Source organism: Pseudophryne corroboree, chromosome 1 (genome assembly GCF_028390025.1).
Source record: "Pseudophryne corroboree isolate aPseCor3 chromosome 1, aPseCor3.hap2, whole genome shotgun sequence".
NCBI classification, from domain to species: Eukaryota; Metazoa; Chordata; class Amphibia; order Anura; family Myobatrachidae; genus Pseudophryne; species Pseudophryne corroboree.
Window position 1 is genome coordinate 1,009,356,939 of NC_086444.1, and position 24,443 is coordinate 1,009,381,381.

At 40.0% G+C, this 24,443-nt stretch overlaps 1 protein-coding gene across 1 annotated transcript; it reads right to left on the reverse strand.

The window, feature by feature from the left end:
* Positions 1–863: 863 nt before the first annotated feature.
* Positions 864–3,992, reverse strand: HAND2 (heart and neural crest derivatives expressed 2). The gene is made up of 2 exons (XM_063948930.1): positions 2,822–3,992; positions 864–973 (listed from the first exon to the last, which is right to left on the reverse strand). Coding segments are annotated over exons 1-2 (537 nt in total). The 5' UTR covers positions 3,358–3,992; the 3' UTR covers positions 864–972.
* Positions 3,993–24,443: the final 20,451 nt, after the last annotated feature.

The following is a 24,443-nucleotide window of genomic DNA, read 5'->3' on the forward strand; positions in this document are numbered from 1 at the left end:
ACACACACACACACACACACACACACACACACACACACACACACACACACATCATATAAACTATATACATGTTATATCTATCTATCTATCTATCTATCTATCTATCTATCTATTACATATTATACGGTATTTATCCATCCATCTCTCTCTCTCTCTCTCTCTCTCTCTCTCTCATATCTAAGAAGACAGACATACACACACATATTTGCACACATACGGATTGCTGATTATTGCGTATTCTGTACTCTGTAATCTGTGGCTTTACAACAACATATATAACATAAGGTATACAAAAAAAGACACTCAGTGGTTTATTGATCACTTACAACAACGTTTTACACCTTCAAATATTAATTATATTCCACATGTGTGGACGGAAGTGCACAAAAACAAGTAGATGAAACACCTTCAAATGTTGAACAAGCAGGACAAGTACAACAACTCTGACAACAGTACAACAGAGGGCCTGTAACCCACACTGCGCTGCAGCCCGGCCCAGGCCCCTGACAGAGACATCGGTGCAGCAGTTCCTGTCAGTATACTCTTTATAATAATCCCAGAAATATTTATATCTCCTAGATCAAGTACACTTCACATACATACAGATGTCACGTGTGTTATTTTTCTGCGATGTGTTTTTCTGTACAAAACAGAGAAATACTGTAACATTCGCGAAGAGCCCCCTTTTACCAACCTGTAGATTAATCTTCATATAATGGAATGCTTCTCTGCACGGATCCACAATTAGGGTGCTTTGGGGGGCAGGAGGAGGGGGGGGGGGGGATTGCACATAAATAAATTGGACGATTCCATACATAGTTCATTCGTTTCAGAACGTATATTTATATAGTCTTCCATCCTGCAGTCCATAGGATCATTGTTTAAGTTCCAGAGCCCATACATGCTGTGGCCAGCCAGTCCTTCCTTTAGTTTTCTTATCGTTGCTACTAACTGTGTTTTTCAAGAGTTCATTCTAAAAGGAGGCAACGGAAAACATAATGGAAACATAATCAGAGGAGGAACTGAATCGTTACTACATACAGAAAATGATTGTAAGATGTGTTATTAATCTTCTCCTGCAGTCTGTGTGTTATTTTATCCTGGGCCTTGTCTGTCCTGCACTAAAATCACACTCACTTCCACGGTGAAATAAATCTTTAATATAACTGCACTATAATCCCCTTTCACAGATTATGTTAAATGATATTTATGCAGTCGAAAATAGTGTAACATTTATCTGCAATAAAAAAATATACTGTAATTCCGTTAGCTCAAATTACAGTGCTTAAAATTGCGCATTACTGTAAAATAATAATAATAATAATAATAATAATAATAATAATAATAATACCTAACGTATGAATATGTAGCGTTATCTTTTTTTTTTTTTAACTCATTTTATGTTTGGTAGAAAACAAGTTTGTAAGTGGTTTTGTTTTACTTAATTTTAAAGTTTTGTAAAAATCAATGTAATAATAAATCAAGAGGAATACATTCGGCAGTACAGGACTGAATACACAATACATATTCCAGCAAGATGGATGACAGTTGCAATTTCCACTAAACATAGCAATAAGTAAATAAATACAGCACATGTGTACGTGGGACTGATGGGAAATAAATCTACATCTCTCACTGATTACAAACTGTTTAATTTATAAACTATAACATTTGTGCAGCTAAACGGTAATTATGGTAAACGATCTTCCTCTTTTTACAGGAAAAATAATCTTTACATAGAGGAATACTGCAATCTCCAGAGTTGAAATCAATGGCTGCTCAGCAACATTAATAAAGTGTACTTCTGTGATATATTGTTTCCTACCTAAGACACATTCATACATACATACATACATACATACATACGTAGATTTATCCAGAACTGGATATTTAATTTAGCAAACAAATTGCACTGATTTCTTACACACACACACACACACACACACACACACACACACACACACACACACACACACACACACACACACACACACACACACACACACACACACACACACCATAAGTGTGTGTATATGTGTGTGCGTATATTATATATATATTTAGATTATATGTATTGTAGTTAGATAATTGATATGGAAAAATAAGGAGCGTTGTTATTTTTTTTTTTATATCTGCATCAGATTAGAAAAAAATGTACGTTTGCATAAAGATACATTTATATATTTACTATCGATATGTTATTAGTTATACTAAAATCTATGTTGCTATTTCTTTAGCTATAGTGCTATCTAGATGACTATTTAAGTATAACAGAGAATACTTGTCAATAGATATATATATATATATATATCACACATTTTCATACAGTATATTTTACGATTTCTCTGGTTAGTGACGTTAGTTGCAGTAGTATTTACATGTCTATATTTAGTTATAATAATGTGTCAGTGGTTATAATAGTTTATTGATAACCTGTACCAAGTTATTGTAATATAGATATAATTAGTTACTGTAAATATATTTATAAGTAGTTAGTGTAATATAGTTAAAGTAGTGTAATCTAGCTTTAAGTAGCTAGTGTAATATAATTATAAGTAGCTAGTTATAAGTAGTTAGTGTAATATAGTTAGAAGCAGTCAGTATAATATAGTTAAAGTGTAATATAGTTGTTATTAGTGTAATATAGTTAGAAGTAGCTAGTGTAATATAGTAATATGTAGTTAGTGTAATATAATTCTGAGTAGAGTAATATAATAAATTATGTAATGATGTGAGGGATGGGTTGCTGTAAGCAGCCACATACTGTATGCTGGTCACACATAATTGGTAAATAGGGGGAGATGGTGTCCTGTATACTGACCAGCTCTTTCTTCCTCTCTTCTCCTCCTTCACATCTGTCTTCTTGATCTCCGCCTTGAAGGCCTCCGTCTCCCCGCTCTGCTCGTCCTTATCCAGCAGGTCCATGAGGTAGGCGATGTAGCTGGTGGCCAGGCGCAGCGTCTTGATCTTGGAGAGCTTTGTGTCGGCGGGCACGTTGGGGATACACTCCCGCAACTCGGCGAAGGCACTGTTGATGCTCTGAGTCCGCCGCCTCTCTTTGCGGTTTGCGGTGCCCCGGCGTTTCACAGGCCTCTGCATTAAGCCACCGGGCCCGCTTCCCGGGACACCCCCGTAATGGGAGTGGTCCAGGCCGGCCGCGCCATTGGCGTACTCCGGGCTATAGGACGGTGCCATGCTGTAGTCGGGGGGAGACATCTCGGGGTGGCTGATGAGCCAGCCATGGAAGTAAGGGTTCTCTTCGTGGCAGCGACTGGCCGCGGCCGCTGCTGCAGCTGCAAACGGGTACCCGTCATGGTGCACCACCGGGTGGTGAGGGAAGCCCCCTACCAAGCTCATAGCACCTACCGCCCAGTCCTTCTCCCAGGGGCTGTGACTCCTACCACAGCAGGTCTAGGTATATAAATAGATATATTCTGGGTGAGGAATGTCTATCTCCAGATCTCCATAGGTAAATCCCCAATCTTCTGTTTGCAAAGGGATCAACAATCTGTATGCTATGCAAGCCGATTATAAAGCAGATACTATATTGATATCGGCTGCACCCAGGGCTCTCAGAGTAAAGGGGGATTGCAGATTCAAGTATTAGTAGGCATTGGGTACTTCATGGGTGCTGTCAGGGTCCATTGCGATCCTCCCACAAAAACAGCTGCATGAGGTGAACTTGTTTAGCAGAGATCTGTTACTCACAGCAGGTCTTCTCCATAGTTCCCAAAGGGATGTTGCAGCAGCAGCAGCATAGGGTTTCACTGTGAGCTGGCAACCATTTCCTGTGCCTCAGTCGAATCTAAGCAGCAAATGTACATTCAGTCTGCAGCACAGAGCAATGCCAGTGACTGGGGTGTCAGCACGTGTCCCCCCAGTTCTGCTTATGGTCATATATAGATTATTATTACTGGTATCTCTCAGTGTCTTCCCTGCAGCCCATAGTCCTGCAGTAAGCACTCAGCACTGGCACTATTTCCAAGTACAATCTCCACGTACAGCTACATCTTTAGGGAAGCTCGGGTTAATATATGTCGTCAGAGCCTGTTCTATCCAATCCAGGAAGAATAAGGGAGGGACTTACATGCTCAGCAATAAACTTTTTTTTTATGTTCACTTTGCTAATTGTAGGACTTCTCCTCCAGGATTGGCTGCCTCTGCATAACCATAATATAATTAAAAGGAGGAAAAAAATCGTGTACCGGACAGAGGTTAATGCAAGTGTGTAGCAGATGCTTTACAGTATTACATGTTATATATATTTATGTATACTTATTTAAACACCACTACAATTTCAAATAAACTGGATAAATCCAATTCAGGTACAGTATTCTTTCCGGTGAATTCTGGAAGCAACGTGTAATCCTGCCGTCATATATTATTTAATTATATCTAATTTTTATTGGATTTAGTTTATTTGAACTTTGGAGAGAAAGTAATGTCGAGATGGTAGCACTTTATTACGTTATTTGTAATCATTTATAAATATTTCTATTTTTAGCTTGTTTTCTTGTATGTCATGAAATGTAATTGCTTTCCTATAGACAACATATTTTGTTGAAGATCTATTTATATATTATTTGAATGCACTGTCGAATATTCAGCTAACGTGAAGCTAAGGGAATACTGTTGTCATATATATTAAGTAATACCATAGTATAGTTATATTTGTTATGGTTCTTTATAGTGTCACTTGTACTGCAACGTATGTACAGATACATTATTCATGTATTTAAACTGCTTTATTAAACATGAGTGCTTAAATAACGACTGTGCTCAAAACATTGTTTTCCAAGCAGCTTGGAAGCTATTGTGATGCATAGACTGATAGATAAAGTATTTCTGGTAACCTGTATTACTGATTATTCAGTTTATTACAAATACGTATTACTTTTATTGTATCATTGGTTGATGTGTTTACAGTATCTTAATACAACACAGTTATATTTTAAAATACTAATCTATTATGAAATGCTAATAATACTTGTGTATTGATTTTCTCTAAATGCTAAGGAAGTTGTCATTTCTATATGCAATATAATATTAGCAGATAACTTAAAAGGTATTGTTGGCAGATATAGTTACCTTGTGAAATAACTGTACATATATCCACAGATTCATATTATTAAATGCAGTGGGTGAGAAATGGTCATAGTTCTCAATCTCCTTCTTGATTAAAAAACGTAATATTACTTTTTCCAAAAAGAACAGATTTTTTTTTTGTAGAAATTAGTTCTCCTGTAAATAAAAATGATATATTATCATGTTTAAATAAAATTATATTAGTCCAAGTCTAAGCAGCTCTCCCCCCCCCCCCCCCTCCTTCGTCTATATTTGTGAATATAGTGTACAATTGAAAGCTGAGCCTCTTTCTGCTTGGTATTAACAGCCCACCATTTGGACCTTAGGTGATTTTGATCAGCACAGGTTCCTGCATTGCTAGTTATTACATATTACAGTACTATTACTATTGTGGTAAGTCCTTGATAAGTTGATATAATGTCTTAGTGTTAGGGATGATAGGGACCCATCTGATGGGGTTCACCTTGATGTGGTGAGTGGGCCCCTATATTTGGCCAAACATTTGCTAATATCCTTACATATATATTCCATGTCATAGAGTTTACCAAAATTAATTATAATTAACCTGCTTTTTCTTTGTGTGTGTGTGTGTGTGTGTGTGTGTAAAACACGCCAATAGAGGTGGTTCCCAGCATAGGTGTAGAATTGTACTAGCAGCAGTTACAGGTGACACTGAACCATTTCTGACAGAACCGACTACACATATGCATTGGTTATAAATTGAAAATTGTATTTAATCGAGCCATCATCAGATACACATACAGATATGAGATAGAAAAATAGATGCTTGTGTTTAATAACATATATTTTGGTTAATTATGCTGAGGTGTTTATTTCATAAACTAGGTATTCTTTGACCATATTATAGTGATAAGCTGTCATTGATAGAGACCTCTGGGGAAGTGAACAGTTTACCAATATCAGTACTGGCAGAGTCCAGAATGAGTTCTCAGTGCATTGCAAGCGGCTGCTGCTGTATTGCTGAAGAAGGTGCTGAAGGGTAAGTTGCTGATACTCTCATTGTGCAGGATCAAGCCCTGGACCGGTCCCCAGCACATGTTACCTTTCTCCTTAATGCGAGGATAGCCTCCAAAACGCTCAGATAACATCTACGGAGATGAGAGGAACGAAAGTAGGCAGTAAAAAGCAATAAAAAAGTGCTTCCAATGTTAATTTTCCATTACCAGTAGCACTACATGGAGGAAACAGTAATGCAATACTTATGTTATATTCTGATTGATTTTAACATCTAGAAAGAAAAGCAGAAACCAACTCAGACCTACGGAGATAAAATGTTTTTTTAAGTTTTAAATTATGATAATTGTGCAAGATAAGAACTTATTAAAATACATCTGTGTTCACCGGAATAACTAATAAAAGGAATCTTCCCAAATAAGTCGTTACTTACAGGCGCGTCAGTTACATGTATCAGGTAGTCTTCATATATCAGTGGTAGGAAATTAAAGACAGGCCTAATCGAGACATATATATATATATATATATATATATATATATATATATAGATAGATAGATAGATAGATAGATAGATAGATAGATAGATAGATAGATAGTCAATTACAGTTTTCTCGCCACATCATTTTATACTCTAACCTTTTATCTTCTCTAATGGAGGTCATTCCCTACTTGTCTTCGTTATTCCACTTAGTTCTTACTCTTGTGACCTAGGTAGTTGGTTCTTTTCTCCTATATACTGTTGTTCTATTCTATACACTTTAATGCAAGGCCTTTTATGCGCACATATATAATATACGTTTGTATAGCTCTCTAATTATACTGTCTATATCGCCGGGATGCACATATACGTATTGAATGTATCACCACATGTGTGCAGAGTTTTAATATCCAGTAGAAAAAAACAAAAAAGAAAAGGAACTGTTGAATGTGTTATTTCTGTAATGACTATGGCTAGTTGTTCTGCGTTACAGAAGTGCACCATGCAGGTTACATGCAGCTGTACTAGATGGCTGACACACATTTGCAGGTATATCAGTGGACTGTTTTGACTTTTAGATATTTTTGAAAAAAAGAACAAGCACCTCGTCACTATGATAAATGTCTAACTTTGTAGTTTGCGCTCCAGAAATACTTCAGACACATATTTGTGGTGTGAAGTCTAACATGCTGGAAAAATGTAAATACCTGTTTGTGGAATTGCTAAGTAGAAGCTAAAATTTGCTGTAACCAAATCAATACTAATATCAGTAAATTAGCTTTGCCTGGGGACTGTGAATTCAGTATTTGCACTAGTCAGCAAGATTCCCTACACTTCATACAGTGTGGTCAGGTGCATCCTGCCGGATTCCAGGTGTATGTATTATCTCATCATCTCATTAGCAAATGGCCATTATAAGTACGTTATGCTGCTACCTAGGACAGATAATGTTTGTTCGCGATTTGTTTTCAGCAATATTATGATACAGTATCGCTCATTGTTTACAACATACATCATTTGAAAATATATATAATTTTGTCACATAATAAAATAATGCAATCTCTCAATCGTAGGACACTTGTACATGTAATCTTATATGCTATTATCCAAATTCTTTACGGTTATGCATGCCTTTATATTAAGACATAAGACAAGAGAATACCATAGACTTTAATTATTACACACAACACAATAACAAACATTTTTTTTTTTTTTACTAATAGAGTCCGTAATATAAATATATAATATAACATCTCATACCCTCTAACACTGCCGATCTGAAAATCGGTACAAACAAGGGTATGACACGTAATATATACACACACACACACACACACACACACACACACACACACACACACACACACACACACACACACACACACACACACTATATGTGTGCGTGTCTTTGTCAAACTCATATATCCCATTTGTCTTTCCTCTCACTATTTCTCTCTTTATGGCTATTTGGTTAGCACTGAGAAATTAGTCACAGCAGACTACACGGCTCTGTATGTAGCGGACGATATAACTACACCTATTTTTCTGTTTGCACAAATAAACACCCCAGAGGATGGCTATTTTTGACACATGGTAAAACATGGCAGCGCTCAGTATTTTTAGCAGTAGGAACCTTGTTAAATGTATGTAAGGATAATTGACCTGGCTGAGTGAGGTCCTTTCGGTAATTTAGATACGTGGAGTCTCCAGTTAATGACATATAATCAGCCAATAGGTCATTTGGTCACTCTCCTGTTACAAGGCCCTCCTGCACTCTCTGATCTCCTTTCATGCTGAATTTCAGCCCTAGAAATAAAGCAAGACAGCAGTAAGGAGGCACAGTGGGATAGCCAGGCCCAAAGCTCACAATGTTACACATTACCCAAAATACATCTTATCAGGAGGAAGGCATTGTGTAGTAAACATACAATTCTGGGTTGTGTTAAATACCACGCACAACAATAAAACAGACTCGCGGAGAGGACTGCTAACTCATTAGATTTGGTTTCTGGCATCAAATCCAATATATTTTCTATTTATATATTTAGGCAGACTTTATACCTTTGTGCTGCCAATTATAAATGGAATAAAGTTGAACATTCAACTGGATCAATCTGCATACCTTGTATTTGCACAAGAGGTTTTATTGGGATATGGCAATTTTGGTTTAATGTTATGGTGATTTCCTCAAACTGTGTTACCCCAGCTGTTGTGGAACTAGAAGTCCCATAATACCCTGCCAGCATGCACAACAGCTATGGACTGTCACAGTAAAATTGCCATTGAAGAGGCTTGTGAACAAATAGCAGCTGGACACAGTCACTGGTTGATTCATCCCTATGAAATGAATCCTATTTTTGTTGCTCAAAGTAACTTATCTAACATGAAAATGACTGGGAGGAAGCAGGCTAAATTCATATACTTTCCACACAGAAAATGAATAATACTGTTTGGACATTGATGTTAGATAGCTTCATAATGCAGAGATTATGTTGTATGTAATGTGTGTGTTGAAGTTTTTTTGCTTTTTGTTCACTTAAAGTCTTGTTATCAATTCCGTATATTCTGCAAGTAGAGATGTGTACCTGCAGTACTAATGGTGACCACTAGGATGCAACAGTTTCCATATCTTTATAAGAGACTTGGAAGATTGTGTTTACCTGAGGTAACATTTACCAGTGGCATATATAGGTTTCATTGACTTATTTCATGACAAGGGAAAAGCAAACAATGAAAATCAATTTTGTAGTTAGTCTTATTTAAAGACGTGCCAGAATATCTAAATACAGGTACCTGATATCATGTGAACGTATTTTCTTTTAAATGCACTCCTTAACCCATGTCATTATTTAATCAAATCAGTAATAAAGTTCACGATTTAGTAGATCTAACATTATGTATAGTGTTACACATATTTCTTCTCCCTATACTTTCTTTCCTTTAATATTATCCTTCGATTAATGTGTTGTAAGGATTTGAATTGAACTGTAGTATGTTTTTATATTTCAGTATATTTCTTATACCTTACTTGCTGGTAATGTTTTTGTGTTGTTTATGGCCAAATACTGCCATGTTATTCACTCTACCATATAAACAGTCTCATTCCCTTCTTTTCTTAGTTGTATACAAAGCTGCCACAATTTTGTTCTTGATCACATGTTCCAATGTCTGTGGACAGTTTTATTAAACATATTTTTTAATTACTCTACCTTTATTATTGTCTAGCGAAAAGCAGACTAGAACAGTGAAACTTTACTGAGATAAAACAAAATATAAAATATGAAAAAAAAACAAGAATGAAAATAATAAAAAAGTAAAAGGAGAAATATAAAGGATTAGTAGTTGTATAACTATATCATCAGTGAAAAGTCACAATAACCAAAGATTGTAAGCTTGTGAGCAGGGCCTTCCTACCTCTATGTCTGTCTGGTTTTACCCAGTTTTGATCTATTACTGTTGTTCTAATTGTAAAGCGCAACATAATATGCTGCGCTATATAAGAAACTGTTAAAACAAATAAAAATAAAGAACACTGTTGTAGTGATGTAAAAGCAATGTTAATTACTTACTGAAATATAGACAACATGCAGGTCTGGGTTGGGTGACCTGGCAGGAATACTGTTCTTCACATGCCTGACTTTTCTCATAATTGTCTCACAAGTTCTGTGCAAATTAGCTTATCAGGTTTTTTTTTCGACACTGCAAAATTGCTATAAAGCATATTACAAGTGAACTAAATACATAATGTGATGAAGCCTTTAATAAAATTAAGCTTTCACGCCTTAGTAAATGTGAAGTGAACAAACAAATAAATAAAACACTCTCTCTCTCTCTCTCTCTCTCTCTCTCTCTATATATATATATATATATATATACATATATGGAAATACAAACTTTACACTAACAAATTCCACAGTTTCTTTTGATATTTTTAAGTCTAATTTCCTTTCTGTCTCCCTCTTTCTTACTTCGGGCTAGTCTCTGCAAGCATATCAGATGTGCTATATTTCTGGGGACACAAGTGATAAGACATAAACAGAACACACACATTGGTCAATTATCTATAAATGTACACTATTAATATTTAATCTAGGTTACTAATACATTTTAAAAGCTTGGTAAAAACACTTATGACAAGTAACTTAGGCACACATGCATTAAGGAGACAAAAAGTGGAATATTTGCTTATATATTTTGTTAGATGCAAACATTCTTCATAGCACTAGATCTGAAGGTTATAAAGGGTTAATACACCCTCCTCTGGCTCTTCATCTTCCTTGAGCTTTCAATGTTTCTTAGTTTCCTCTAGAGGTCTCATTAGGGAAACCCTAACTGCTATTTTCAACATTTCCTCAATCAAGTGCCCTTAAATAGTGCTGCACAAACAAATTGGCGGCAAAAACCGTAGATCTTGTCACTAGTGAAACCAATCCAATATTTCATCCGTGTTTGCTTTGTAATTACAGGTTGGCTTGTGGCTGCAGAGCCATGGGGGCTTGTTTCCCCTTTGTACAGTGACTGAGCTGTTTTACTCTTTAGCATTACAGTCATGCTATGGGTTATGCTTGGGAAAATAATGCATTTTTATAAAGTGATGTATAGGAGTGTGGGAGCTCATAAGGTTTCAAATCCAGTTGTGTTTCTTATTTACCTCATCTGAGCATTAGTCGCAGTTACAGACTTAGCTGTAACACAATTTATCTCAAGCTCCCCCATTACCGTAGTTTAATGCATGATTAGGCTCAAACACACTGCCATATTTCTCTCTGCGTGTAACTACTGCCGTGATTTGTTACTTTTTCCACAGCTGCAATTTTCTTGTTTAAATCCTCTTAAAACTGTTAAAGGAAGAAAAAATAAATTCAGAACCACAGTGCTGTTCACTTGAGTTTCCTGCTCATATATTTATGGTTCATGTACCAGTGATATATATCACTCATTTGTATCAAGTTTATGAGTACCTAACACTGTGGAATTTTGGCATGTTGTTTAGACTATTACTTTTGCTATGTTACTAAGGGGTCTAGGAATGTGTATGATGCATCTAATGATGATGTTGAACATTTCTTCCTCAGGTTGACCACTCAGAACTGACCACATGATGATCCAAGTCCAGTTTCTTCATGTCCCCAGCACATACCTCATTGGTTCATGAATGATCTAATATTCCCTTTAGACCCAAATCTATCTATCTATCTATCTATCTATCTATCTATCTATCTATCTATCTATCTATCGTTCAAAAATATTGGATATAAATGGGATTTTTAGAATATTTAATTACCTTTTTGGATTTTAGGGAACTAAATAAATCATCGTACTGGCACAGGGGAAGACTGACCCAGATCAAGGTAAAGATTAATTTGAGGTCAAGTAGGCAAGCAATGATTATTGTCTCTGATCTGCTTGTTTAGATCCATTTTATTGACTCTTGATTGTAAGTAGTGATGTGCACCGGAAATTTTTGGGGTTTTGTGTTTTGGTTTTGGATTCGGTTCCGCGGCCGTGTTTTGGATTCGGACGCGTTTTGGCAAAACCTCCCTGAAATTTTTTTGTCGGATTCGGGTGTGTTTTGGATTCGGGTGTTTTTTTACAAAAAACCCTCAAAAACAGCTTAAATCATAGAATTTGGGAGTCATTTTGATCCCATAGTATTATTAACCTCAATAACCATAATTTCCACTCATTTCCAGTCTATTCAGAACACCTCACACCTCACAATATTATTTTTAGTCCTAAAATTTGCACCGAGGTCGCTGGATGACTAAGCTAAGCGACCCAAGTGGCCGACACAAACACCTGGCCCATCTAGGAGTGGCACTGCAGTGTCAGACAGGATGGCACTTCCAAAAAATAGTTCCCAAACAGCACATGATGCAAAGGAAAACAGAGGCGCAATGAGGTAGTTGTGTGACTAAGCTAAGCGACCCAAGTGGCCGACACAAAGACCTGGCCCATCTAGGAGTGGCACTGCAGTGTCAGACAGGATGGCACTTCCAAAAAATAGTCCCCAAACAGCACATGATGCAAAGAAAAAAAGAGGTGCACCAAGGTCGCTGGATGGCTAAGCTAAGCGACACAAGTGGCCGACAAAAACACCTGGCCCATCTAGGAGTGGCACTGCAGTGTCAGATAGGATGGCAGATTTAAAAAATAGTCCCCAAACAGCACATGATGCAAAGAAAAAAAGAGGTGCACCAAGGTCGCTGTATAGCTAAGCTAAGCGACACAAGTGGTCGACACAAACACCTGGCTCATCTAGGAGTGGCACTGCAGTGTCAGACAGGATGGCACTTCAAAAAAATAGTCCCCAAACAGCACATGATGCAAAGAAAAATGAAAGAAAAAAGAGGTGCAAGATTGAATTGTCCTTGGGCCCTCCCACCCATCCTTATGTTGTATAAACAGGACATGCACACTTTAACGAACCCATCATTTCAGTGACAGGGTCTGCCACACGACTGTGACTGAAATGACTGGTTGGTTTGGGCCCCCACCAAAAAAGAAGCAATCAATCTCTCCTTGCACAAACTGGCTCTACAGAGGCAAGATGTCCACCTCCTCCTCATCATCCGATTCCTCACCCCTTTCACTGTGTACATCCCCCTTCTCACAGATTATTAATTCGTCCCCACTGGAATCCAACATCTCAGGTCCCTGTGTACTTTCTGGAGGCAATTGCAGGTGAATGTCTCCACGGAGGAATTGATTATAATTAATTTTGATGAACATCATCTTCTCCACATTTTCTGGAAGTAACCTCGTACGCCGATTGCTGACAAGGTGAGCGGCTGCACTAAACACTCTTTCGGAGTACACACTGGAGGAGGGGCAACTTAGGTAAAATAAAGCCAGTTTGTGCAAGGGCCTCCAAATTGCCTCTTTTTCCTGCCAGTATATGTTCGGACTGTCTGACGTGCCTACTTGGATGCGGTCACTCATATAATCCTCCACCATTCTTTCAATGGTGACAGAATCATATGCAGTGACAGTAGACGACATGTCAGTAATCGTTGGCAGGTCCTTCAGTCTGGACCAGATGTCAGCACTCGCTCCAGACTGCCCTGCATCACCGCCAGCGGGTGGGCTCGGAATTCTTAGCCTTTTCCTCGCAGCCCCAGTTGCGGGAGAATGTGAAGGAGGAGCTGTTGACGGGTCATGTTCCGCTTGACTTGACAATTTTCTCACCAGCAGGTCTTTGAACCTCTGCAGACTTGTGTCTGCCGGAAAGAGAGATACAACGTAGGTTTTAAATCTAGGATCGAGCACGGTGGCCAAAATGTAGTGCTCTGATTTCAACAGATTGACCACCCGTGAATCCTGGTTAAGCGTATTAAGGGCTCCATCCACAAGTCCCACATGCCTAGCTGAATCGCCCTGTTTTAGCTCCTCCTTCAATGTCTCCAGCTTCTTCTGCAAAAGCCTGATGAGGGGAATGACCTGACTCAGGCTGGCAGTGTCTGAACTGACTTCACGTGTGGCAAGTTCAAAGGGTTGCAGAACCTTGCACAACGTTGAAATCATTCTCCACTGCGCTTGAGTCAGGTGCATTCCCCCTCCTTTGCCTATATCATAGGCAGATGTATAGGCTTGAATGGCCTTTTGCTTCTCCTCCATCCTCTGAAGCATATAGAGGGTTGAATTCCACCTCGTTACCACTTCTTGCTTCAGATGATGGCAGGGCAGGTTCAGGACTGTTTGCTGGTGCTCCAGTCTTCGGCACGCGGTGGCTGAATGCCAAAAGTGGCCCGCAATTCTTCGGGCCACCGACAGCATCTCTTACACGCCCCTGTCGTTTTTTAAATAATTCTGCACCACCAAATTTAATGTATGTGCAAAACATGGGACGTGCTGGAATTTGCCCAGATGTAATGCACGCACAATATTGGTGGCGTTGTCCGATGTCACAAATCCCCCGGAGAGTCCAATTGGGGTAATCCATTCTGCGATAATGTTCCTCAGTTTCCGTAAGAGGTTGTCAGCTGTGTGCCTCTTATGGAAAGCGGTGATACTAAGCGTAGCCTGCCTAGGAACGAGTTGGCGTTTGCGAGATGCTGCTACTGGTGCCGCCGCTGCTGTTCTGGCTGCGGGAGGCAATACATCTACCCAGTGGGCTGTCACAGTCATATAGTCCTGAGTCTGCCCTGCTCCACTTGTCCACATGTCCGTGGTTAAGTGGACATTGGGTGCAACTGCTTTTTTTAGGACACTGGTGACTCTTTTTCTGAGGTCTGTGTACATTTTCGGTATCGCCTGCCTAGAGAAATGGAACCTAGATGGTATTTGGTACCGGGGACACAGTACCTCAATCAAGTCTCTAGTTGCCTGTGAATTAATGGTGGATACCGGAAACACGTTTCTCACCACCCAGGCTGCCAAGGCCTGAGTTATCCGCTTTGCAGCAGGATGACTGCTGTGATATTTCATCTTCCTCGCAAAGGACTGTTGGACAGTCAATTGCTTACTGGAAGTAGTACAAGTGGTCTTCCGACTTCCCCTCTGGGATGACGATTAACTCCCAGCAGCAACAACAGCAGCGCCAGCAGCAGTAGGTGTTACACTCAAGGATGCATCAGAGGAATCCCAGGCAGGAGAGGACTCGTCAGACTTGACAGTGACATGGCCTGCAGGACTATTGGCTTTCCTGTCTAAGGAGGAAATTGACACTGAGGGAGTTGGTGGTGTGGTTTGCAGGAGCTTGGTTACAAGAGGAAGGTATTTAGTGGTCAGTGGACTGCTTCCGCTGTCATCCAAAGTTTTTGAACTTGTCACTGACTTCTGATGAATGCGGTCCAGGTGACGTATAAGGGAGGATGTTCCTAGGTGGTTAACGTCCTTACCCCTACTTATTACAGCTTGACAAAGGCAACACACTGCTTGACATCAGTTGTCCGCATTTCTGTTGAAATAATTCCACACCAAAGAGCTGATTTTTTTTGTATTTTGACCAGGCATGTCAATGGCCATATTCGTCCCACAGACAACAGGTGTCTCCCCGGGTGCCTGACTTAAACAAACCACCTCACCATCAGAATCCTCCTTGTCAATTTCCTCCCCAGCGCCAGCAACACCCATATCCTCATCCTGGTGTACTTCAACAGTGACATCTTCAATTTGACTATCAGGAACTGGACTGCGGGTGCTCCTTCCAGCACTTGCAGGGGGCGTGCAAATGGTGGAAGGTGCAACCTCTTCCGTCCAGTGTTGGGAAGGTCAGGCATCGCAACCGACACAATTGGACTCTCCTTGGGGATTTGTGATTTAGAAGAATGCACAGTTCTTTGCTGTGCTTTTGCCATCTTAACTCTTTTAAGTTTTCTAGCAGGAGGATGAGTGCTTCCATCCTCAGGTGAAGCTGAACCACTAGCCTTGAACATAGGCCAGGGCCTCAGCCGTTCCTTGCCACTCCGTGTCGTAAATGGCACATTGGCAAGTTTACGCTTCTCCTCAGACTATTTTGATTTAGATTTTTGGGTCATTTTACTGAGCTTTATTTTTTTGGATTTTACATGCTCTCTACTATGACATTGGGCATCGGCCTTGGCAGACAACGTTGATGGCATTTCATCGTCTCGGCCATGACTAGTGGCAGCAGCTTCAGCACGAGGTGGAAGTGGATCTTGATTTTTCCCTATTTTACCCTCCACATTTTTGTTCTCCATTTTTTAATGTGTGGAATTATATGCCAGTAATATATCAATAGCAATGGCCTACTACTATATATACTGCGCACAACTGAAATGCACCACAGGTATGGATGGATAGCATACTTGATGACACAGAGGTAGGTAGAGCAGTGGCCTACTGTACCGTACTGCTATATAGTATATACTGGTGGTCAGCACACTGTGCAAAACTGAAATGCACCACAGGTATGGATGGATAGTATACTTGACGACACAGAGGTAGGTAGAGCAGTGGCCTACTGTACCGTACTGCTATATATTATATACTGGTGGACAGCAAACTGTGCAAAACTGAAATGCACCACAGGTATGGATGGATAGTATACTTGACGACACCGAGGTAGGTAGAGCAGTGGCCTGCTGTACCGTACTGCTATATAGTATATACTGGTGGTCAGCAAACTGTGCAAAACTGAAATGCACCACAGGTATGGATGGATAGTTTACTTGACGACACAGAGGTAGGTAGAGCAGTGGCCTACTGTACCTTACTGCTATAGATTATATACTGGTGGACAGCAAACTGTGCAAAACTGAAATGCACCACAGGTATGGATGGATAGTATACTTGACGACACAGAGGTAGGTAGAGCAGTGGCCTACTGTACCGTACTGCTATATAGTATATACTGGTGGTCAGTAAACTGTGCAAAACTGAAATGCACAACAGGTATGGATGGATAGTATACTTGACGACACAGAGGTAGGTAGAGCAGTGGCCTACTGTACCGTACTGCTATATATTATATACTGGTGGACAGCAAACTGTGCAAAACTGAAATGCACCACAGGTATGGATGGATACTAGTATACTTGACGACACAGAGGTAGGTAGAGCAGTGGCCTACTGTACCGTACTGCTATATAGTATATACTGGTGGTCAGCAAACTGTGCAAAACTGAAATGCACCACAGGTATGGATGGATAGTATACTTGACGACACAGAGGTAGGTAGAGCAGTGGCCTTCTGTACCGTACTGCTATATAGTATATACTGGTGTTCAGCAAACTGTGCAAAACTGAAAAGCACCACAGGTATGGATGGATAGTATACTTGACGACACAGAGGTAGGTAGAGCAGTGGACTACTGTACCGTACTGCTATATATATAGTTATACTGGTGGTCAGCAAAATTCTGCACTGTCCTCCTACTATATACTACAATGCAGCACAGATATGGCGCGTTTTTCAGGCAGATAACGTATAATACTGGTGGTCACTGGTCACTGGTCAGCAAAACTCTGCACTGTCCTCCTACTATATAATACTGCTGGTCCCCAGTCCCCACAATAAAGCAATTAGCACACTGAGCACAGATATTTGCAGCACACTGAGCACAGTCAGCTATGGAGCGTTTTTCAAGCAGAGAACGTAGATATTTGCACTTGCAGCACACTGAGCACAGATATTTGCAGCACACTGAGCACAGATATTTGCAGCACAATTTGCAGCCCACTGAATATAGAAACTGAGAGGACGCCAGCCACTTCCTCTCACGATCATCTCCAATGTACGAGTGAAAAATGGCGGCGACGCGCGGCTCCTTATATAGAATACGAATCTGAATCCGACCGCGGGATGATGACGTTCGGGCGCGCTCGGGTTAACCGAGCAAGGCGGGAGGATCCGAGTTTGCCTCAAACCCGTGTAAAATGTGTGAAGTTCGGGGGGGTTCGGATCCCGAGGATCCGAACCCGCTCATCACTACTTATAACCTAGTTCTGTCCCTTCCTATCCTGTAAAGGTGAATCCCTTTGTTGCTGTACCATTTAAACAAATATAAATCACTGGTGCGGTGCATGTGGGCTCATCACTAATTGTAAGGTTTGTTAATTTTTGTCCTAGTCTTAAGCAGCTTTCAGTTATACTTATATATCCTTATATGTCCGCCTCACTAGTCTTCCCAACAGGTCTTACTAGAGAGCTATGAACATTGGTGCAAATAAAATAGGTCGTACTGCTCATAGTGACCAGTCAGAAGATCTGGGGTTTTTTTCTGCATGTCAGTAGGTACAATTGTCCAGTTATTTGGAACTACATCACAGTGTTGCTTTACACTAAATATACTCAGTAGTAGATGACATGGAAATTGAATGTGAACTTGTCCTCAGTGAGAAAGTTCTGGGAAGTGATTCACAATACACATAGAAGACATAAAACCAGAGGCATCTATTTGTTCAGGTTCTGCAATATCTTTTCAGAAAATGTTTGCAACACAAACAGTTAATATTTTAAATAAATCTTTCCTATGCAACCTCTCATACATAGCAGGCACCATTTGTGGTTTATGTTATTTTGTGTCCATACCCTGTAGCTAGTTTTATGTAGCTAAAATTATAATATCCATCAAGAGCAAAATCCAGAAACCTACAAGGTAGAACAAGTAACACAGCATAGATCCAGAAGGAGAAAGAGGAATATATGTAACATGACAACATATTTTGTCAGGGACCCATGATAGAAACGCTGACCTATCTACATTTATGAGCTGTGAACATGTTGCAGTCCAAGTATAAGAGGGTAAATTATAGCCAGGTGCAGGTTGCAGTTTTTGCGGAGAGACCTCTTAATGTTTATCCCTCCACATTAGCTGTATGCATAGGAGATCCTTGGCTCCATTTAAGCACTCTCTAAAGGGGTTATGAGCACTGTTCAGTATTTAGCACACAGCAGTAAGCTTAGCTTAGTGTTGTTTGGACTGTACTACTTATGCCACCTATAGATGGCGCTAGTGGTATTGTACCCATTGCCGGCAATGGTGAACCAGAAAGCCTCTCTGGCTTCCAGGCTTTGCTGAGTCCCTGCTGGGTTGAATTGCAATGTACATGTGCTGAAGAACATCATGCATACACCGCATATTAGTCATTAGCCCATTGCTGGCAGTGTTAGACTCCTGGCTGCTGGCAACACAGTGTAGGTTGCATCAGAGGAGGGGGGTATCATTGGATTTCACCAGTGATTTTAAATTCCGTCAGAGAGTTCCTTAGTATCACTGTGATACTAAATGAAACATACCACCAGCATTAAGATTATTGTTAAAAAGTGACCCATTAGAGCTGCTGCTAGTTTATTTTATTTTTGGGGGGCACATATTTTTCCCTCACCAATATTTGTTTATTGGTCTTTTTTTTTTTCCGGCAGGCATCATGCTTAACATAATGAGGATAGTTTATCTTGATGCAGCTACATCCTCATACGGTATATTTAGGACACTACCAATTCAAAATATACTTCTAGGTGCACAACTTTAGGTGTATGTTCACACCACAATAGTATCCAAGTCTGAATGAGGTCCCCAGTGTCTATTCATATCTCAGATATTTCTAAGTCTTGACAGTTTCAAAACATGAGATTTCTAAGCTTCAAATGGTCTTCTGAAGCTCGTGGTGTGGTGTTGGCCGTTAATTGATACTTTGGTTTCTCCCTAGTACCTAATGAGTAAGTGAAGCACTTTGGTTATATAAAAAAATGCCAAAGTAAGTAGCTCATTATATGTATTTATTAAATAACCTAGCAGAAAATAAATGAATGTTTTATGGATGAAAAATACAACTATTAAATGGAACCTGTACTAAATGAATCATAATGTACCAATGAATAGGCTTACCATACTATCCCTTTAAATCAGGACACTTATGAATTACACAGTTTCCATGGCTGTCTAAAACCAGGTGAAATGCAGACTTGAAGTCAGCCAGCCACAGGACCTGTGTAATTCATGAATGTCCCAGTTAAAGGGATAGTATGGTAAGCCTACCAATGAACAATAATTATAATACTGCACACATTATTGTAGTTGTCGTCATTAGTAGGTCAGCCAATATAGCAAGGCTTGTCCTGGTCTTCACTAATACCAGATTCCATTTGCATAGGACATAGGGGCTGATTTAACAACAAGTGATATTCTTTTTAACACTTGTTACAAATGTTAAATGGTGCTCCAGCTGATTGGTTGGAGCAAGCACCATTAAACATTTGTAACAAGTGATAAGAAGAATATCACTTGTTGTTAAATCTGCAACTTTATGTGTTCACTTGTACTTAGTTGTCCAATGTCATGAGCACATAGATTTGGGTGTACTACAGTATACCGGCGCTAGGGACACCGGCGTCCAGCATACCGGCGTCGGGATCCTGACCGCCAGAATACCGGCAGTGGGGCGGGCGCAAAAGAGCTTCCTACTGTGCTCACCACACTGCGGGCACGGTGGCACGCTAAGCGTGCCACACTATTTATTCTCCCACCAGGGGTGTCTTGGACACCCAAAGAGGGAAAATATTTGTCGGTTTCCCAGCGGTCGGGATTCCGGTGCCAGTATGTAGAGCGCTGGGATCCCGACAGCTGGGATATCGAGTACCTCCCCATAGATTTAGCTGCTAATCAATATAATGTGCAGTGATCAGGAACAAAGTCAGCATCACTAAATGTAATAAACATAATAACATCCAGGTAGGAAATATAAAAACTGTAATAGATTCCATAAGTGATACCGGGCCTGTACTTTTATTGGCACACGTCAATTTAAGCTGCAAGAGCGCACCTGTCTTGTCACCCACAACCTTGATACCACAAAATATTCTTATTATTAATTAAATTATTGCAGAAAATATCTAAAGAAAAGTAGGGATGGAATTGTGCTAATAAAATGATGTGCATTGATGTAGCAGAATAAATAATATCAAGGCATGTATCAAATGATATAAAACATTTAATCCACAGATATAATGCAACAAATACACTAATGAAATTATACCCGCAAAGTAATCAGAATCAGAATCATCTTTATTGGCCAGGTATACTTGCGTATACTAGGAATTTGTCTTTGGGTTGCTATACAACAGCCAAGTAGGTAACAGATAAGCAGGTGGTCGGGGGGGGAGTGAAGGGTAGTCAGTCAATGTTCAGGAGTTCAGCGGGCGGACCAATTGGGGAAAGAAACTTTTGAGGCTTCTGGTGGAACTGGAGGGGACGGCCCTGTAACGCCTGCCTGAAGGAAGCAAGTTAAACATGCTGTGGCCAGGGTGTAGCTGGTCTTTTAGTATCTTCTTTGCTCGCTTTTTAGCTCTGGACAGGTACAGGACCTTTGACTGAGGGAAGGTCGGCCCCGATGATCTTCTCTGCGGTTCTGACCACCTTTTGGAGCCTGCATCTGTCCCTCGCGCTGGCAGAGCTGTACCATACCAGTATCGAGGAGCTCAGTACCGACTCCACAATCGCAGAGTAGAAGAGGAGCAGAAGCTTCTGTGGGATGTTGAACTTCCTTAGTTGTCTGAGGAAGAACAATCTCTGCTGCGCTTTCCTGACAGTGGCATCAGCATTGGACCCCCATTTAAGGTCCCGGGAGATTGTGGTCCCTAGATACTTGAAGGAGTCCACTAGCGATATCACACTGTCAGCAATCGTTAGCGGAGGTGCACTAGCTGACTTCTTCCTGAAGTCCACTACCATCTCAACAGTTTTGAGGGGGTTGAGCGCAAGGTTTTTGGTGCACCACTTGGCCAACCGGTCTACTTCCTGTCTATAGGCCGATTCGTCCCCGTCCTTGATGAGGCCGATGACGGTGGTGTCATCTGCAAATTTGATGATCTTTACTGATTGCGCCTCTGAGGTGCAGTCATTTGTGTACAGGGAGAAGAGCAGGGGTGAGAGGACACAGCCCTGACGGTCCCCTGTACTAATGAACCACACTTGAAAGGTGAATTCCCCCGCTTTCACCACCTGTGTTCTATCTGTCAGGAAGTCTACTATCTAGGAACAGTTAGCTTCTGGGACCCCTAGGCAAAGTAATTTGGGGTGGAGGAGGCTGGGGACGATTGTATTGAAGGCCAAGCTGAAATCGCCAAACAGGACCCTCGCATAGGTACCGAGAATGTCTAGGTGCTGTAGAATATAGTGCAGGCCCAGGTTGACTGCATTCTCGACACACCGAGTCGATCGATAGGTGAATTGTAGGGTGTCCAGTTGGGGGCCAGCCACAGTTTTCAGGTGATTCAAAACTAGACGCTCGAACGTTTTCATGACCACAGACGTCAGTGCTATCGGCCTGTAGTCGTTCAGGTTCGTGATAGAGGGTTTCTTGGGGACCGGGACGATAGTAGATCTTTTGAGGCAGGAAGGGACTTTTTGTAGCTCCAGTGATTTGTTGAAGATCTTGGTGAATATGGGGGCGAGTTGACCCGCACATGCTCTTAGGGCAGATGATGACACTCTGTCAGGACCCGGAGCTTTCATGGGTTTGGCCCTTTTGAACAATGCAGAAATAATAGCAGAAATAAACCTTGATATCAAATACATCTCATTATAAAACCAATAGAATATAAAGATTTAGGGGGTAATTCCAAGTTGATCGCAGCAGGAATTTTGTTAGCAATTGGGCAAAACCATGTGCACTGCAGGGGAGGCAGATATAATATATGTGCAGAAAAAGTTAGATTTGGGAGGTTTATTTTGTTTCTGTGCAGGGTAAATACTGGCTGCTTTATTTTTACACTGCAAATTAGATTGCAGATTGAACACACCACACCCAAATCTAACTCTCTCTGCACATGTTAAATCTGCCTCCCCTGCAGTGCACATGGTTTTGGCCAACTGCTAACAAAATTCCTGCTGCGATCAACTTCAATGCTTTTATAACTCCTTATGTAAAACATATATATATATATATATATATATATAGTATGTCAGTCAGTGGAACCCCTCCTGTGTAGGCAGCGGATACACGGCACTGCAGGACTCATTACAGTAATACGTTTATTGACGTATCGGAGCCACACAGATCCCGTCTTCAGAATAGGACAGCCGAAGACGGGGCCTGTGTGGCTCCGAAACGTCAATAAACGTATTACTGTAATGAGTCCTGCAGTGCTGTGCCGTGTATCTGCTGCCTATACAGGAGGGGTTCCATTCACATACTATCTAATTGTGGTAAAGGCACGCAGGCAATTAACTACAGAAGGGGAGTGCCGAGCCATAAGGACGAGTATATATATATATATATATATATATATATAATGTGGATCAATAAAAGTGCTGATGAATAAGAAATAGGAACTAAAGAGTCAAAGTTATTGTGAATGGAGTCCTGGACTTGCAAGATTCAACTACCAGAACTGTCTCGGCGATGGAAAAGATAATCCACTTGGGGGTCCTTTCTCCAAAGATCTCTTATTAAAATGAATAAAGCCATTTCTGACTTACTGCAGTCCAGTCAATGTGAGTGTGGCAGAGGGTGAAGAAGCTGATGGAGGGGCACCCCTGTAATTATTATGAGCCTGAAGCCAGCAAGATAAGGACCGCTATGAAATGTCAGGTATAAATCTGCTACTACAGCCATGGCTAGCAACCAGTGTGTTGGAGATGAATACTCAGCACTTCCAGAAAATAAAAAATTAAATAAAAAACATATAAGGAGAATAAGCAACCTTAGAAATGCACAATTGAAACATCTTTGCTAGTTTAGCCTCTTTTGAGGCATTCTCAAAGAAAGACTTTGAGAACATTTGGAACAAAAGTGCTGAGTTCGAGAAAAGTCAGTAGAATATAACATGAATTAAAATGACTGTAACCCTGCAGCCAGGCGTGTTAAGTGGGAAGTTACCGATCTTCCAAAATAGTAATAAAAAAAAAAAAAACACACAAAGGACACCAGCATCGGGATATAGAAAATATACCAAACAGGATAGCCATTTGTAAAAATAACCATAATTTATTGAGTATAAAAATACACACTCTGAGTTATACTCACTCGTCGGTACATGAAATCAATAACAAAAAGATTTCCTACAAATTATGACAAAAATAGAATAAAAATATGAAATAATGAATCAAATTAAAAAGAAAGAAAAAGACATTATACAAATTAAAATGTAAATCTGGAAGTGTCCTTGAAAAACTATTAAATTAAGAATATACAGTAGTATATGAATTAATGATATTCTTAACTCCGAGAATAATATAATATGCAACAGTGTTTTATTTATTACTCTTTATAATTTTATTATTTTAATTATGCCTTATTTATTTATTTTTGTATCCTGTATTGCTCATGTATTATTCTCTGATAAGTATAATTAAAGTTGCACTTAGTAACAAGTGTGGGTTCCTTTTAAAGTATGAGGCATTCTAATTAATCAGCTGCTGTAGCAAATGCTGTCATTGTGGAGGTGTAATCTATGGGGGATAAAAGGAGCAGACAGATCCAGTAACTTTGGAAAACA